At 33.2% G+C, this 19,022-nt stretch overlaps 2 protein-coding genes across 2 annotated transcripts; one reads left to right on the top strand and one right to left on the bottom strand.

The window, feature by feature from the left end:
• Window positions 1-6,833, top strand: LOC124844540 (nucleobase-ascorbate transporter 1-like). Its single transcript, XM_088094159.1, has 14 exons — window positions 1-209; window positions 1,958-2,055; window positions 2,146-2,325; window positions 3,462-3,562; window positions 3,647-3,722; window positions 4,268-4,327; window positions 4,411-4,598; window positions 4,681-4,777; window positions 5,043-5,129; window positions 5,297-5,355; window positions 5,451-5,542; window positions 5,670-5,747; window positions 5,837-5,997; window positions 6,200-6,833. The coding sequence occupies exons 1-14, from the start codon at window positions 134-136 to the stop codon at window positions 6,410-6,412; spliced, it is 1,566 nt and encodes a 521-aa protein (XP_087950285.1). The 5' UTR covers window positions 1-133; the 3' UTR covers window positions 6,413-6,833.
• A 4,655-nt stretch (window positions 6,834-11,488) lies between these two features.
• On the bottom strand, window positions 11,489-14,999 carry LOC124844539 (uncharacterized). Its single transcript, XM_047321498.2, has 2 exons — window positions 12,080-14,999; window positions 11,489-11,988 (listed from the first exon to the last, which is right to left on the bottom strand). The coding sequence occupies exons 1-2, from the start codon at window positions 14,745-14,747 to the stop codon at window positions 11,624-11,626; spliced, it is 3,033 nt and encodes a 1,010-aa protein (XP_047177454.2). The 5' UTR covers window positions 14,748-14,999; the 3' UTR covers window positions 11,489-11,623.
• Window positions 15,000-19,022: the final 4,023 nt, after the last annotated feature.

Here is a 19,022-nt window from a genome sequence, read left to right as displayed (position 1 = left end):
TTCATGCTTTTCTCCACTTTATTTTTGTTTCATACCACTTTACTCTCCTCTCAATTCTTCTTCCTCTTCTTCTTCCTTTTCTTCTTTCCATAAACCTATTTCTTTCTCTTTGTATTCATCTCAATCTAAAACAATGGCAGACATTACCCATTTCCCTATGGAACAGCTTCAGGACCTTGAGTGCTGCTTAGACTCTAATCCTCCCTGGGGTATGTAATATGTTCTATCTTTTTCTCTTGTTATAATATACAAATATAAAAATACAACCTTGTTTGTTTCTCTGTACTTTTTCAAGTTGCTCATCTCACTTGTCATATATATATATATATATATATATATATACATACATTTTTTTCTATTCCTTTTCATCATCTTCTGTTGTCATCATACAAAAAAGGTTGTTTTTTTTTTGTCTAATAAAAAAAGGGTGCTTGTTACATATTTGGTTTTGAACTTTGATGATCATTTGTGGGCAAACAACGAAGGAAGGAAGAAGGCTATCTGTTTTGAAGAACAGATGACAATGTTTTGTATTTACAAACCCAAATGGATGGGATAAAAGAAATGATTGAAAGCTTTTTTCTTTTTGGTTTTGAAGCTATTGCATGAGCTAGGTTTTCTTCCATGTGGGTTTGTTAGTTTTGAATGCGTTGCTGCGAAAGGTGTGAGACTAGGCTATTACTTCGGGTCTGGTATTATATGGATTGAAAAGTTGAGATTTTTATGTTTTTCAGATAGAGTGGAGTTTGAAGTTTGAATTTTTTTTTTCTGTTTTCTGGTCTTTTTCTTCTCGGGTTAGTTTTTAATTTGAAAATAACCTATGCGATTTAGTAGCATTCTGTTTTCTTTTTAAATAATCTTTATTTTAACTTGTCTTTTAGCTATGTGAGATAGTGATCACTGTTCCTGGGAAGGCTTTTAATCATGACCGTTATAGTGTAATTACCACTTTACCCCACCTCTTCTGGCGTGGTTCAAGGAATATACATAGTTACCAACGACGATAGGATAATTGGCCCTACATATTAATTCATTACTAATATACATTAGAATAAGTGTTAGAGAAGAGAAATGTTCTGAAAATACTTAGATATAGGGACACCACTTATATCCATGTGGGAAATAATAAATTATAACCAAGAGTTTTTCCTCAAATCAGTGAGGTTTTGTTTCTTTTATTAATTAAATTTTAGTGTAAAAGCTTAACTTACATGTCATATTTCTGCACTTTTTATTAGCGTAACTCTATTCTTACAAAAATAATCCAAAATAAGATGAGTCATATTTCTTAAAAGTTAAAAATGACTTGTTAAGCCGAATGGTAATGAGCCAAAAACTTGTTGATTGTCGCAATATTTGTAATAAAAATAAGTTAACTTTATTTAAAAGAAAACGATTGAAATGTTGGAGAAGTGTTTAGCAAATAGTAGGTGTTGTCTCACCTGTGTTAGAGCTTTGTCTAGTATATGACAAAAAGAACAAATTTATTATTTGTGAGACCATGGAGGGGTGTCCCACATGTATTTAAGGTATGTTTGAAAAGTCAACAAATCGGCACACCGGCTCACTTTATTGACTTGTGTCCAAGTAGTGCATAAAAGAAACAAGATAGTGGTATTTGTAGATATCATAGAAAGAAACCCTGCCCTAAATTTTCATTTATCTGTGTATGAGATGTGTAGTTAAAGAGTTGGGATGAAATGCATTATATACATATAGGTCTATTCTAGTGAGAGAATGTGTAGGCATATACCCGGTAGATCCAATAACAGTCAATAGGATAGATCATGTCTTAGAATGTAGATTTTGGGTGCAACTCAATTCTTGATTTCTTGTTTTGTAATCAACTGTTTGAAATTTTGAATTGAAATTTAGATTGTGACCTTGGATATTAATATTTTCAATTTCCTTTACATTCTCTTTCTTGTTGGCTCACTGAGAATTCCTTGTCTTGCAGCTGAAGCTATCCTACTTGCATTTCAAAATTATATATTGATGTTGGGAACTAGTGTGATGATTCCTTCATGGATTGTTCATGCCATGGGAGGAAGTGATGTATGTTGAATTTCTGCTCATGTTAAAACAATTATTACACATTTATTACTGATATTTACATTTTAGTTATTTGGATATTGATACCACCAGGGTGACAAGGCCCGAGTAATACAGACTCTGCTCTTTGTAGCTGGCATTAACACACTTCTCCAAACGCTTTTTGGAACCAGATTGCCTACAGTAGTTGGAGGAGGTTCATCTGCATATATATATCCAATTGCTTATATCATCACCGACTCATCATTACAACAAATTAGTGACCCTCATGAAGTAAGTTTCATCATTCCCTTTCTTCATAATTGTTACTTTCAGAGCACTTAACATTTTTTTTTTCATTTGTAACATATCTAGTCTTTGTTCATCATTGATTTTGGGACCTGCATACCTTTATAAGTACTGAATCCTCTATGGGAGCTTTTAGACTCAACAATCCTAAGCACATAAACAAGGATTTATTATTCTCGACAAAATTCTATTATTAAGTGAAAATCCACTAGCGGCTCACTTTTTGGCATTCTCTTTCTAACACTAGTATTGTTTTTTGGGACTCACTAAATCTTGTGGACCCTACATATTCGATGAGTCTCACATGAGTTTGAGTCTGAGTATTTTTTAAAAATAGTAAATAGCGTTACTACTTACTAGCATTCCTTTTAACCTATGATATTTTTGTACTAGTTTATGATTTAAAATCTCTGAATATGTGGACTTAATTTTGGGTAGATGACACTGATAACCTAATATAATTTGGGGATTGATAGGAGACCGATGCTGTAAAATTTGTACACCAGGAGAAGTAGGCAGTGAACAGAGGATCATATACAATCTCTGATTGAATGTATGTAATTGGTGAGGAGGAGTGGTTAGAATGGGGTTGGGGGGAGTTAAGGTTGGAATAAAGGAGAACTTTAGGCTATCTCAAATACCATGGACTAATACTTGGTATCTCATCTACTTCTATATCACCTAGACGAGAATGGATGCCTACGGATCGAATAATCCAATTTTTCAATGTTGATCACTATTTCCTCTGTGCTGGTTTTGGTTCTGAAGAGTTGGTATCAAAATATTCCACCGCATCTCAATTAAAAAAAGAGGCACAAGGTGGTTATATCAGCATTGATGTGTTGTTCTGGTGCTAGTCAACTGACTAATATACAGTCAGCCTGAATAGATGCTGGGGCGGGATGTTATATGAGACTGAGTCTCACATTGGAACTATGAAACTTTGTTTTTTTGTTTATAAGGCCTTGTGCATTCCAATTACAATTACTAGCTTTTTGTTTGTGGTTCTCCTAAGGTGTTTGTATCAGGGAGCAACATAAATTATGTAAACTTTCTGAGAAATGTACTTAAATTTCTCTCTTATTTGGAATAAGAGATCTTGCCATGTGATTGCTTTGCAGAGATTTATACAAACAATGCGAGCAATACAAGGAGCTTTAATTGTAGCATCAAGTATTCAGATAATCCTGGGTTACAGCCAAGTCTGGGGACTCTTTTCAAGGTTACTGGTAACATGTGACATGTTTGTGAGTTGAAAATGTCTAAATAAATTTCAAGCATTTATTTGTGTGGATCTTCTCTCCAGATTTTTCAGTCCCCTTGGTATGGCACCTGTAGTTGGATTGGTTGGATTAGGATTATTTCAACGTGGATTCCCTGTGGTAGGTGTGACTCAAATCTCCATCTTAATTGTCATGATCTCTATACTATTTTTTTGGAAAATGGTCTTTTATTGACAGCAGTTTATGTGAATGCAATACTATATCATCATCTAGAATAAATTTTATTTTGAATAATGATAAACAATAATATTTAAGGAACTTTTCTAGAATCCAATCTGAGGTTGTTACCTGTTTAATTGTCAACAATTCAATATTGATCTTTGATCCTTCTTTTCAGCTCATATACATTGAGAGCTTTGTATACTTTTATCTTCAAATTATTTGGTAGCAGCATAATTATTAATTTATGTACAGATATTGAGAACATTTTCGGGAGCAAAATTCTTTGATTCACCATGATTACTATTTTTTTGAATTATTTGATAGTGGCATAATGCTGCATTTTGTTTTCATGGAAAAATTGATGACATTTTCTTCATCAGAATCTTGTAATTGGTCATGCTCTCTCTATAAGCTTGAGATTGCCATATTTTCATACCATGTTTATAAATTTACTCAATGTTTTCTATTATCATCTTTTTCAGTTGGGGGACTGTGTAGAAATTGGTATACCGATGCTGTTGTTGGTAATTGGTTTGTCTCAAGTAAGTGATTTAACTAGAAATTTGTGGTGTACATCAAATTATAAATCTTTTTCTGAGACAATCAAACTTGCTATAACGTGCAGTATCTAAAGCACGTGAGACCATTCAGAGATGTCCCTATCTTTGAACGTTTTCCAGTGTTGATTTGTGTCCCAATTGTTTGGATCTATGCTGTTATCTTGACTGCCAGTGGAGCTTATCGACACAAGCCAGACACAACGCAAAATAGTTGTCGAACAGACCGAGCTAATCTGATATCTACTGCCCCATGGTGTGTGAAAAAACATGTGTTAATTTCTTTTGATATGTTCCAAGGTGTTGCTGATGTCGTAGGTTTCTTCATGTTGTACTAGGTTCATGTTCCCATATCCTTTCCAATGGGGTCCACCTACATTTTCTGCTGGCCATTCATTTGCCATGATGTCAGCAGTTATTGTCTCAATGGTAGAGGTATCTATTCTCATTCCTGATTTTTTTTTAGGATTGACTTGGTCTGTATAGCTTTATTGTATTTATCTATATGTTCTATCCCAGTGCATGTTTGCTCTTACTACAGATTGACATTTTGAAATTGGCCTAGGGGTCTTAGATCCCCAAAAGCCTCACTGCAATGAGGAAAGAAGCAAAACACCGATACAATCACCATATAGTCTCATGATATTATTATGAATTTTCAACAATGTATTGACCTCTTGACTTTCACTTCTTGTTGCAGTCAACTGGTGCATACATGGCAGCTTCTCGACTAGCAATTGCTACTCCCCCTCCTGCTTATGTATTGAGTCGAGGCATTGGTTGGCAGGTCAGTCAGTATACACTAGTCGTTTATTGTTATTGGATTGCCAGACTTATGCTTGTGTTGATTGAATAGTTTTAAAACTTCAATCTTGTGAGCAGTTATTAAAAGTTTCTAATATTATAGTAAAATTTATATGGCTGATAGCTTGAGGTGATCTTTCTTTTAACCAGGGGATTGGTGTCTTACTAGATGGTGTCTATGGATCAGTCACTGGTTCCACTGTTTCTGTGTAAGTCTTAGTCTACATTGAGTTTTATCTGCAGTTGTGTACGATCACGTATCTTTCTATTGTAGCTTGATGAGCATCATGGCTGATTTTTCTAGGGAAAATGTGGGTCTCCTTGGACTAACCCGAGTTGGAAGTCGCAGAGTTGTTCAGATTTCTTCTGGCTTCATGATATTCTTCTCTATTTTAGGTTGGTAGAGACAAATCAAAGATTAGCCTGGCTTACTCTGAAAGTAAACCAGTTTCTCCCCATGTTGAATAGATGGTTTCACTTACTTAAGGGTGTTTTTGTTTTCTTTTTCTGCAATCATATGTAGGAAAATTTGGAGCTGTGTTTGCCTCTATACCCTTCCCAATTTTTGCTGCCCTGTACTGCATTCTCTTTGGCCTTGTGGGTATGTCGTATACTCTAAAATGAGATTACATTGCAATACATTACTCTTGCTTTGCTTCTCAATTTACAACTACTTTCCCTTGTTTACAGCTTCAATTGGAATATCATTTCTTCAGTTCACAAACCTGAACTGCATGAGAAATCTTATTATCATTGGGCTCACTCTTTTCCTTGGAATATCTGTTCCTCAATTTTTCGACCAATACTGGACTCCTTCACGACATGGCCTTGTTCATACTAATGCTGGATGGGTAAGTGTACTTTTCCACGGCCTACTATATTATGCTTTATCAGATAATGTGTTACTGTTATGCTATCTCCTTTCTGTTTTCTTTTATCAAATCTTAACTTTTGAATTTTGATTTAGTGTGTAACCTGTTCTTTACACATGCCATCAACAAATGACAGCTTAGTAGTTTGCTTGCTGCTAATACAAAATTTCCATGTTTGCAGTTCAATGCATTCTTAAATACCTTATTCTCATCAGCACCAACAGTGGGTTTGATAGTGGCAGTGTTGCTTGATAACACTCTAGAGGTAGAAAAATCAAAGAAAGATCGAGGGATGCCATGGTGGGTGAAGTTTAGAACGTTTAAAGGAGACAATAGAAACGAAGAATTCTATACTTTGCCATTCAATCTCAATAGGTTGTTCCCGCCTACATGATCTTAATGAAGATGATCAGGGTGGACCAGATTTTCTCGGATTTGCACGTTCCAGCATTCATGAGTTAGGACTAGCAAAAGCTACTTTTTCATTAACTACCAGCCAATTTTTTTGTGGACCCCATGTGAAATTGTGGTCCAACAGTTAAGATTCTAAAGCATTTGGTTCATGCTCGGTAGGTGCAATAATTGCTACGTATTAATGAGTAATGAGTTCTGTTCCTAGATGTACATGCCCTCAACAACTGAATTTAGTGAATTTACTGTATAGTTTCTTATTTTGCTACTGTCAAAGCAGCTTTTTGTTTACGTAGGATTCTTGATATTTTATTTTGCAAACTTTAATAGAAAGCAGGGTTTGTAAAGGGCACCAAGCCCAAAACAAGCAAAACTCTAACCTGTTCAACCACACATTTCATGCACGAATATGGTAGCTGTTTCATCAGCTAAAAGCATTAAAGTATTGATGATGTACCCTTTATTTTGCAAGGGCATCTGCATCAAATTTACTCTCTATGAAGATGGTTGGTGGACTGATATGGAATGATTACTCTGATGGCTTTCAACCAATGAAATATTTTTATAAGTATATTTTGTTTTCTTTCAAATAGAGAAGGAAACCAAATCAAAAGAAGAGATAGAGATACTACAAAAGCAATTAGGGAGACCCTAGGACAACAAGGGAATCAGTTAATCAGTTAAGGTGGGTGACTGAATTATTAAGGATTTGTATGTTTTATTTGAGTGAGATGAAAGGTGCGAAATACAAGGTAAACAACACTTTCTTCTATTTTGGATATCCAAACAATAAAATTTAATGCCATTCTGTCTTTTAACAGAGGCTATGCAGCACATCTTAAATGTTGTTGCTGTTTTCAAGAATTGGAATCAAATACAGAAGATAATTTCTATTAAATATAACCCTTTTATTACACATTTGAGTTAACATTTCAAAATAAAATTCCTGAAAGGTTGTTGGTTATCTATAAGAATGCAGAATTTAGGGAACCGGAATGAACACAAACGAACGGAAAAATATTAAAGAAGAACAATTAAAACTATTGAAGAAGTGAAAACTTTTTTTATTAAATCAGAAAACATTATAATTTATAAAACTTAAAAAAAAATAACCACCCAAAGTATTCTTAGAAATAAGCCATTTTTTAATGTATAAATCATATAATAAAATAGAATTAAAAGTTGAACACTTAACTGATTCCTTACAACTAGGAAACAATAACCATTTAAAAAATAAAATAAAACAGAATTAAAAGATGGACATAATTTTTCTAACTCTCCTCTTTAAGAGTTGCAAACATCAATTTTTTGTCTTAGAAACTCAAACTTGCTGATTGAAAGTGATTTTGTAAATAAATCTGCAAGTTGATTTTCAAATTTATAATAAATCAAAGTCACAAATTCATTTTTCTGCACTTCTCTTGAGAAAAACAATTTGATGTTAAAATGCTTAGTTTTTCATGAAATACAAGATTATGGGAAATAGCAATAGAAGCTTAGTTGTCAACAAAAATCTTGCTTGGTACTTTCTTTCTGCTTTAAACTTAGATTCATTACAATATTTTTTAATCATAAAGCTTGATTCAACAATTGTTGTTGCAATAAATTCCACTTCTATAGTGGATTGAGCCACAATTTCTTGCTTCTTTGAGTTTCATGAGAAAACATTTGATCCAAGAATAAAATAGTAGCTTGAAGTAATTTTCATATCGATAGAACCTCCCTAGTCACTATCAAAGAAACCCGCTAGTTTAAATTTTTTGCTCCATGTGAACTTAACATCAAAATCACGTGTTCCTTTGACATATCAAATTATTCTCTTGGCAGCTTTGGGATGTAATTGGTTTGCATAGTGCATAAATCTAGACACAATACTGACTACATTTAAAATATCATGACGTGGTGCAATAAGATACATTAAGCAACCAATCAAACTTCTAAAGTATCCCTCGTCAACTTTTTCAACTCCATCTTCCTTACTTAGCTTTTCCTTTTGATTCATAGGAGTGCTTGCTCCTTTGCATCCTTCAAACCTGAACTTTTTCAAAATCTCTTTGGCATATATCTTCTGGCAGATAAAGACTTTATACCCAACTTGCTTACGTCATCACCCTCGCTAGAGAGTCTTGCACCCTCAACGACTTCTGCTTCTTCTCCTTGGAGGTTCGCTCCGCCTCCGTCGCCGCGACGACACCCGAGCGCTACGCCAACAAGGATTGGATCAACAACGTTCGGTTTTACTCGTCTATGTTCCAGGAAATCCTCCAGTCCATCCCAAGCCTGAGAACTCCACGGTCATCCATCACCGCAACCTCTATGGCTGCTTCGTTTGTAGCAACACCCACAGCCACTCCGAACCAGGACCTTAAAACGCATAAAAACCCAAAATTTCTCAAAATATAACCCTCAATTCCAGAGACGAATCTCATATTGCACCCATCAACCTTAATCGAACCACAAGAACGTGGGAAACCCAATTTCAAATGGAATGAAACCCTACATCTAAAGTTGCAGAAGAAATCAGATGATCGAACAGAAAAACCCCCAAATCTTTAGAACAACTGAAACCCTAATCACAATCTTAGAAGAGGAAACTGAAACCCTAATCGCAATCTTAGAAGAGGAAGAGGATTACGCCCTGAATCAAAACCTGCAGAACAGGAAATCAAAATCATCCACCCAAAACGTCTCGCCGCACCACGAGAAAGGAGGAACTCTACCAGGCCAAGCGAAAGAAAGGACGCCTCCCTGAGTCGCGTCATCGCCTCCCTGAGTAGCACCATCTCCTCCCTGCAACTTTTAAACAGAACCAACAAAAAAAGAGGGAAAGAAGAATATTTTGACGTATTAATTTTTTTTTAATTTATTAAATTCCATGTCATCACTGCCACTATATTTTTTTAATAAAATATTCATCTCACCACCTCAGCACATTTTAACGCCGTTTGTAACAACTTAACGGTTAGGGCTTACAAATATTTGGACTCAATTGAGATATTTTACAAATATATAGACTCAATTGAGACAATTGAAAAATGAAGACCGAATTGATATTTCTATACAAAAGTTAGGATCAAGGGAGGATTTAAGCCTAAAACAGACTTAAAAGGTTTTAAACGAAGCTTTTCTCTAACAAAGGTCAAGTCCTGGTTACGAAGAAGACATCTTATCCATGAAAAAGTTTGACCGACTATCAACTTGAAGATGATGTAGGAGTAAATAATGACTTTTATGTAAGGTGAATGATTAACATACATATGATCAAATTAATCATAGATTATCAAATTAATCATAGATCAAGGCGTGGCATATTTATGCAACACTAAAGTCTTACCTAATTTACATTGTAAAGATATTGTCATAGCATATGGTAAATCATTATCATTGGTTTTAACCACTTTGATTATAAATAAGTTGAATTGTAGTTGTCATATGAAATGACAATTTTGATTTATTTATATTTATTATAAACTTGGTATGGTATCAGGACTTAGGTGTGACCATGTTTTTTTTTTTCAAAAATCTTGGAAAATTTATACCAAATTATCTTATAACATTCATAATTAACAATTATAACTCAATTTTTTTTAAATTACACCATATTAAAAATAATAAAGTCGTGCAAGAATTTCACGAGCAAAAATAATTACACTTAACCATAAATCCAAAAGTAATTATACTAAAATCGTCATATGTAAGCACAATTTGAATTCATATCCAGTTACACTAAAATTATCACATAAAATTATCACATGTAAGAATGACTTTAACTCAAAATCAATTTAATTGAAGCAGTCATATTAATACACACTTAGAGTTCAACTTGATAAAAATCATTTCATCTAATAACGACTTTAGTTGAAATTATTTTCAATTTTTTTTACATAATATAATCTCAATATATATAAACTTTTATATTTAAAGAAAAAGGAAAACATTATGCTGATAGAAGATATGACAAATTAATTTGAACTTATTATCTATAACCTTTTAAGAGTATGAAAATAAATTTAAAAAGTAAACATTTATCACATAACTTAAAAAAGAAAAAGAGATAATACATTTAAAGAGATAGTTTTTTAAAAAAATTAAAATATCAATAAATTTATATATTTTAAATAACTTCTTAATTTGGTAAAAGAAAGTAAAATTTTACTAAAAATATATTTAATTTGTTTGGATGTTGAAAATTTAAGTATGTTCTATGCATGTGAATGAAAGCAAAGTTCCGATTCAATTTACTATTTATGTAGGGCAACAACATGATGAATCTCCAAGGCTTCAGTACAATCCCAGCAGTGGATGGAACAGTCTTTTTCTGAACCAAAGGATATTTCAGTGTCCCCACTTGGAAATCTGTGTATGCTTCACTGTAATCCAGGGTTACTTTACTAAACTATGTGGTTATTAAAAAAAAAAAAAGTAATTTATCGAAGTGTTACAAACCTATGGACTCTTCCGGCTACATGTTTTAAGGATACGTTGATTGATTTATATAATGTTTATGATTATTATTATTGATAATAAATTAATTTTTATCAATCCAATGATATTAAAATATTATAAAAAAATATTAAAGTACATATTTTAACAACTTTTAATAATAATTTTTTGACAAAAAATTATATTATTATTTTATTGATTCATTTAAATTTAATTTTAAAAACATTTAAAACAGATCAATCATATAAAATAATTATAAAAAAAATTTGTTAAAAAACATTTTTCTTTCGTTAATTAATATTCATGTTTTTCTTTACTTTACTTTTGTTGCATACCACTTTACTCAATTGTTCTTCTTTTCATTAACCTATTTCTTTCTCTTTGTATTTATCTCAATCTAATGCAATGGCAGACATTACCCATTTACCTATGGAACAGCTTCAGGACCTTGAGTGCTGCTTAAACAACCTTTTTTGTCTGATGACAACAATGACAGACATTACCCATCTTCAAATTAAAATCTAATTCAAGAATCTATTCGAAGTTAAAGATAAAACATAAAAAGATACAAAAGTTTATTTTGCAAGATATTATTATATAATATCTACTGATAAAATTTTATAACTTGAACAATTTATTGCATACCACCAATTTATTGCGAAATATTTGCAGACAAGCTTCAACACACATGAAGCAGCATAAGAGAGGAAAAAGGAACTCTAACTTATTGGAACACAGAAGAAAAGCATGTTCAATCATTCTGAAGTTGTCCAAGTACAATGGTGTTGAGTGTCTCCCTCGTTAAAGGTGACTTAGGCATAACAAACTTGTTATAAACATCTTCCATGGTTGGACGAGAAAGTGGTCTTTCATTCAAACAAGCAAATGCCACTTTTGCAATGATGACCACCTCCTTAACAACTGGCATCACTGGAAGAGGTAGTCGTTGGTCCATCACGTCCTTCAATAGCAAATTAGCTGTTACTGATGTTGAAGATGGTGAATGCATAGAAGAAATCAGATCTCCTGGGTGATTTCCCATTATTATTTCCAAACAAAGCACCCCAAAACTGAACACGTCACATTTCTCATTCACTTCCATTGTATAAGCAAGCTCTGCATCAAATTGTTACACAAAAGGTGGCAATGCTTATTATTGAAACAGTTGTAGAGTTTCTTAAGATATGAAAAAGTTAAAGGGCCTAACCTGGTGCAGCATATCCACAAGTGCCTGCAAACGAAGTTAAATTACGTGAATTAGGGTTCAGAATCTTTGCTGTTCCAAAGTCAGATAAGCGAGCTTCATATTCCAAATCTATAAGAACATTCTTGCTTGATATGTCACGATGAACAATAGGAGGCGAGCAACCATGGTGCATATGATACAAAGCATTTGCCACTCCTTTAACAACGTTAACCCTCTTATTCCAATCAAACATTGCTGCATGTGTTTCGCTGCTTAGTACTTTATCCAAGCTGCCACCTTCTACGAACTCATAAACCAAGAAACAATAGCGTGGATGTTCACAAAACCCATGCAACTTCACAATGTTACGATGTTTGATTTCTGTCAAGGTTCGAACTTCAGATGTAAAAGCCTTAAAATCAACCATCTCCCTGTCAACTTCAACCTGAAGTTTCTTCACAGCAACAATCTGGCCAGAGGGTAAGATGGCCTTATAAACACCTCCAAACCCTCCTTTTCCGATGAGATATCTTTCATCGAAATTATTTGTTGCTTCGATGATGGTTTCATGCACTATTTTCCCATCATAATGCAATATAGAAAAAAGATCTCGATTTTGTTCTTCTTTCTCTTGCTTTTTCTTTTTTCTTGCTTTTTGCGAATGAATATATAGTGAAACTCCAACCACAAATAGTGCACCCAAAGCAAGGAATAGTAAAAACATCATGGTCTTGATATTATTAGGACTGTGGCTCAAGACCTGCGGGCAAGGCATCAGCCCATAAGCATGGCCACACAAGTTTTTGTTGTTTTGCAGTGCTTGAAATGGAGCATTAAGAAAGGCTCGATTGTTAGGAATTGGACCCTCTAACTGGTTGTTAGATATGTCAACATTTGTCAAACTGAACATATTCTTAAAACTGGCAGAAATGTTTCCACTGAGATTGTTGTGGGAGAGGTTCAAGTTTTCCAACATCTTCAATTTTCCAAGTGTTGCTGGAATTTTTCCATTCAAAGAATTCCCACTAAGATCAAGTTCTCGAAGATGTTGCAATTGGCTAAATTCAGATGGAATGCTTTCCGTGAAATTGTTATGGCTTAAGTTCAAGTGATTTAACTTGAGCAACCTGCCGAGCTGTTTTGGGATTGGACCGCTTAAATTATTTGTTGCAAGATCAAAGAGCTGAAGGTTCTTTAAGGAACCAATTTCAATGGGAATATTGCCTGAAAGATTGTTCTTACTTATGGAGAGGTGAAACAATTGGGTCAAGTTCCCAAGTTCTTTTGGAATCTTTCCTGTTAGACGATTTGAAGAAAGTTCAAGCATTTGTAATTTAGGTGCCTGGCCTAACTCTGGGGGTATACCACCGAATAATCTGTTGTATGAGATAATTAGGCCTGTGAGATTATGACATTTGACCCAATTTGATGAAAGGTTGCCGTTGAAGGCATTTCTACTCAGATCTATGTATTTCAAATTTGGATACAGACCAAAATCATTTGGAATATTTCCCATCAACATATTTTTTGCAAGGTTGAGCCTCATAAGACTAGAGCAGTTCTTCAAACTTGATGGAATTGGACCAGTCAAACGATTTTCATTGGCTGCAAAATTTTGAAGTGACCCTCCAAGGCAAATATATTGTGGCAAAGGACCAGTGAAATGATTATAGCTTAGTTGTAAGTTTACTAAATTGGTCAGGTTACTTGTTGCTATTGAGAAGCTTCCGGTAAGTTTGTTCACATAAAGTAATAGAAAGGTAAGCTTAGTCAAATTTCTGAAGGTAGAGGGAATATGTCCAGAAAGTTTGTTTTGTGCAAGGTTAAGCCTTTCTAGATAGACCAAGTTTCCTATGGAAGCAGGAATTGATCCAGAAAGCTTGTTTTCAGCTATGGACAATTCAACGAGTGTTGTCAAGTTTCCAAGAGAGGAAGGAATTGACCCGTTTAGTATATTTCGAGTGAGCTGAAGTTTCACCAAATTAGGCAGGTCTCCTATGGAAGAAGGGATTGGCCCAGAAATATGATTATCTAACAACTTGATTGTTCTGAGATGATGAAGTCCTCCCAAATCCTCAGGAATGGGACCAGAGAGAAGGTTGCGGAAGAGGATAAGGTGTTCTAAATTTGTTAAGTTTCTAAGTGAAGGGATTGTACCAGAGAGAAGGTTGGATGATAAATCAAGTGTAACAAGATTTGTCAACATTCCAATTGTCAGGGGGATGGAATCACTAAAATAATTATGTCTCATTTCCAACACAGAAATTTTGGACATGTTACCAATTTGACGAGGAATAGGTCCACTGAGGTTGTTGTAACTTACATACAACCTCAGAAGCTTAGGAAAGGATGACAAGTTTAGATTGAGAAGTGTACCTTGTAGTCCAAAGTTTTTTAGATTTATAGTGCTGACAGAGTTGGATTCATCACAAACTATCCCCTTCCACTTGCAAGGGGTAGTGAAAGTAGACCAAGAAGACAAGGAAACCTGGCTTTGGTTATCAAGGCTGGCTTTCCACTTCAATAGAGCACTTGCTTCAATGTTTTCATCTTCGACAGCTTCATAGCCAAACATAACAGTACCGTTGGATAAAGATACACCAGAAACTTCCGAGGAATAGAACCTTAAAAGTGAAAAGAAAAAGGTGGTGAGAATATACTGAAATGTTACAAGCTTTGCGAACACCATGTTGGACTTTGAGGTAAGAGATGATGCTCACAAAATGGTGTTTTTGCTTTCTGCATTATGTAGTGCAATTATTGTATTCCTGACCTCATGTAGGGTCCATTACTCGAATGCAGTTTGCTTGAAAAATAGCATGCAGCAAAAAAGTGTCGTTAATGAAGAGTTCATCTCCAACTTTGCAATTTTATGCTACACGAACTAAATGCTCATTCATTGTATCTAACATGATTTCCATTCCTGTAAATTTTAGTAATTTTGTTGACGTGTAAGCTGTGCTCTATTACTAAGAAGTAAGAAAATTATGAATATCAAATTGTATTGAACATTCTATATAAAGGATATCTCTTCTGTTTAGTACAGTTTTCCGTAAAAAGACTAACTTTCCAAGCTTATCATATTATTAGCATGTTTGCACTTTAGTTCCAGAAGTTCTAACAAGTTAAAAAATCTGAAATAATGCAAGTGTATCTTAGGTTAAGTTGATTATAATCCAACCCAGAAACAGTTCATCCAAATGTATTATGCGTAGCTACATCATGAAGAGCTTTTCGTCCAAATCTCAGCTCCAACTCATCAACTTCTCTGGTAACAAGTTCAATGGAGCAATATCTAAATGTATGGAAACGCTGCAAAATATGCAGTATCTTTGCAACATATGAACCTTAATACCAGAGTTGAATGTTAGATAGTAAGGGAAGTAAATACACGTTTATTGGTAGTACATGAATAGTTTTATTCAGAACTACTTTACAAGTAAAATAGTTTCACCATTTATGAGAATATACGTTCCGTATCACCATTTGTGAGAAGAGAAAATCTGTTTCTCTGTAGTTGTTGGTTCAGTATTAATTTTCTGAGGTACCAATAATTATTTTCACGTGCTAGAACAGACATAACTTTAAAATAAGAGCAGATATAACTATTACGTTGGCCACACCATGTCCATTGTCCATTTCACAGTCACCAAACATCTAATGACAAAGTAAAAACCACATTATTTTATTTCTGGTAGAGGAAATTTGAGCTGCCATTCGCCACATCATTTTCAGTTCATACGATGATTCCATCTGTCACCATCAAATTTAATCTGTTGGTTCCTCTCCGACCAAACTCATGACCAATTCACGCCCGCCTCGAGGTATATCCATATGATATATGAGACTAGACGTTAAATAGTTCAATAACACTCTCATAATGAATATATAAAACAATATGTTAAGTAAATAAATATTCTTAGAATAAACTCTAATAATAATTTTGATATCATATTAAAGAGTAAATTTTAATCATAATTTAACTTTACAGTTTGATCACCAACTTATATATTCTAAATTAATTTTTATTATATATTCTAAATTAATTTTTATATATTTTAAATTAATCTTTTATCTATGTTATCTACCACTTATTTTTCTTTAAATTTATATAACTTTTTAAAACTTTAAAAATCATGACTTTATATATCAAATAATAAAAATGAGCTATCTTATAACTTTAGTGGAATTAAAGATTTGAAAAATCAAACTATATTTTCTATCGTCCTAAAGGGTTGTTAAAAAAACAATCATCAATTTTATCAGATAACAAAAATTACATGTCATTAAGTTTTAGGAATGATGAATTAACTTACCATATTGATTATAACAAAAGGAAAAGAAAAATGGTGTATTATTGTCATATGCTACTTCTTTTGTCATTATTCGTTAATAAATGTTAACAGGCAAACAACCATATAGAAGAAGATCTGGACCAGAAATTTTCAATTATGTGTGTACCTTTGCCAATTAAGATGAACACCTTTCGAGAAATTAGAGCTCACATGCCTTGTTTAAGCAAGTATTCGGGTACGTTTGGTGATATATTAATTTGTTTTGAAGTCTTTCAATTATTTTATAAAGAAATTTTTAAAATTATGTTTTAAGATCAATATCTACATCTTACTTCAACATAGATTTAGTCCCTATGAGATAATATTATATAGACAAATTCTATTTTATTTTTTTTTTATAATCGATAACCAATTCTGACTCTAATTGACGATAAAATATATTTTATTTTGTAATTAAATATAAAAAAATACTAATGGTATATAATTACTACAAAAACAATATATATTTTTTAAACATGATTTCAACTATTGAAATATTCAGAAAAGGTAAATTTTTTTAATTTTATTATCACTATTTTATTTATATTTCTTATCATTTCTTATTTATTTTTCTTTAATCGAAGACCCTTAATTACCATTTTTTTTATTTTCTCTCGTTTCACCCAATACATTGTATAGATGGTGATTCTAATCAATGCAAACATTTGTGTGAATATATTTGAAAAGATTTCTCCATAAATATTTATAAAAAGAAAACTTCTTTATAATCTAAAATTAACCTATACCTAACCTAAGTTTAAAATATACAATAAATATATGGATTAAATATGTTTTTAGTTTCTAAATTATCACGCGATTTTGGTTTTCGTCCCTCTTCGAAATGTTTGTTCATTTTAGTCTTCTTAGTTTTGAAACTCTTATGTCTAGTCTTTAAAAACCAATGACGTTAAGTTTTCTGTGAGGTGGCAAACGGCGAGCCACGTGTGATGTCACCTTCCATAACCACTTTTAATTGACGTGACAGTAAAGGTCTGGTGGTCGGTCAGCCTGATGGGTGGTCAACCATAAAAACCTGGTGGTCGGTCGGCCTGGTGGTCGGTCTGCTTGGTGGGTGGTCGACCACTGGTTCTGGTGGTCGATCGGCTTAATGGGTGGTCGGTCTGGTGGTGCCTGAACAAAGGTCAGTGTTTGTGCTTTATTGACTTCGTTTTTGTGCAGCTTGACTTCGTTTCTGAATATTGTGTGGTCTCGTGGCACTACCAGGCCGACCACATACCAAGCTGACCACCCCAGCCGACCGACCACCCACCAGGCCGACTGACCATCAGACCGAGTGGTCGACCATCCACTAGGCCGACCGACCACCAGATCGAGTGGTTGGCCACCCACCAAGCCGACCGACCACCAGGACTTTACTACCAGGTCAATTAAATGTAGTCATGAAAGATGGCATCACACGTGGTTCGCCGTTTGCCACCTCACAAAAAACTTAACGTTGTTGCTTTTTAAGGACTAAAAATAAGAGTTTTTAAATTAAGAGGACTAAAATAAACAAACGTTTAAAAGAGGAACGAAAACCAAAATCGCGTGATAATTTAGAGACTAAAAACATATTTAATCCTAAATATATATTTTATGTTTTTTCTTATAGATAGTTATTCAGAAATTTTTGCATTAGGGGGAATCTAACCGACAAGGTTGGCATAAATAGTTATAGAGAAATAATGTTGGATGAAAAAAAAAGGTAGGTATTTATTTTTTTATTAATTTCGAAACAAATATCTTTAAGGTTTACCTTATTTTTTATTGACACAATCGTTTTTATTATCTTTTTAACATCCTTTATAGTGGCAAAATATTTCCGTAATCAATTATAGGACTGTATTTTAATATTCATTTTCGTTTTTCATTTAGTAATGACAAGTAAATAATAAATAAAATAATAATTTTTTCTCATATTTCAAACCATATAACCTTTTTTTTTATCAAAACCTTTTCCCCTATAATGATGATTAAGATCACAATCTATAAATTTGGAACAACAGTCAAGGTACATAAAACTAAAATATAGGTTGCAATGTAAATAAATATTGGGATAAAAATTCCAAACTGAGAAAAGAATAAATGTACTTTTGCCCAAATTTAGCTCTTCTTTAATACTGCTATTTTTTTTATTCTATACTGAGCCCTTAAAACTCAGAATACAATTTCAATACTATAATTACAGATATTTGCAAAACTATTGAATATTTGATTTTCTTTTATAAGTGCAGTTTGAGTTGTGGTGAATTCTCGGATATTAATAAAAAAAATATTTTTTAACAATATTTTTTTTACAATCTGTTTATAAAATAATTCGTAATTAATCTATTTCAAATATATTTTTGAAAATAAATTAAAACAGAACAATAAAATAGTAAATGATAATCTTTCATTAACTATTTATTCTGCTTTTACTTTTCGTACTTATGAGTAACGAGGTTTTCTCAGTCTTTACACAAAGACCTATCTTTGCCTGACATGATTAAAGGATCGTGAATTTAGCCTGACTATATACAACAAATACTTTTCGTACTTCTGCGTAACGAGGTTTTCTCAGTCTTTACACAAAGACCTATCTCTGCCTGACATGATTAAAGGATCATTAATTTAGCCTGACTATATACAAC

The sequence above is a fragment of the Vigna umbellata genome, chromosome 1, assembly GCF_029865625.1.
Source record: "Vigna umbellata cultivar VRB3 chromosome 1, Vumbellata_1.0, whole genome shotgun sequence".
In the NCBI taxonomy this organism is placed as follows: Eukaryota; Viridiplantae; Streptophyta; class Magnoliopsida; order Fabales; family Fabaceae; genus Vigna; species Vigna umbellata.
This window is presented reverse-complemented; position numbering and strand designations above follow the sequence as displayed.

What these genes read in the sequence shown, in the direction of transcription:
- LOC124844540 (XM_088094159.1), top strand. Translation starts at nt 134, where the DNA reads ATGGCAGACATTACCCATTTCCCTATGGAACAGCTTCAGGACCTTGAG. An exon ending in ATGCCATGGGAGGAAGTGAT is followed by an intron (nt 2,056 to 2,145) that starts GTATGTTGAATT and finishes TGATACCACCAG; the next exon opens with GGTGACAAGGCCCGAGTAAT. An exon ending in AAATTAGTGACCCTCATGAA is followed by an intron (nt 2,326 to 3,461) that starts GTAAGTTTCATC and finishes ATTGCTTTGCAG; the next exon opens with AGATTTATACAAACAATGCG.
- LOC124844539 (XM_047321498.2), bottom strand. Translation starts at nt 14,747, where the DNA reads ATGGTGTTCGCAAAGCTTGTAACATTTCAGTATATTCTCACCACCTTT. An exon ending in TTGTGGATATGCTGCACCAG is followed by an intron (nt 11,989 to 12,079) that starts GTTAGGCCCTTT and finishes AATTTGATGCAG; the next exon opens with AGCTTGCTTATACAATGGAA.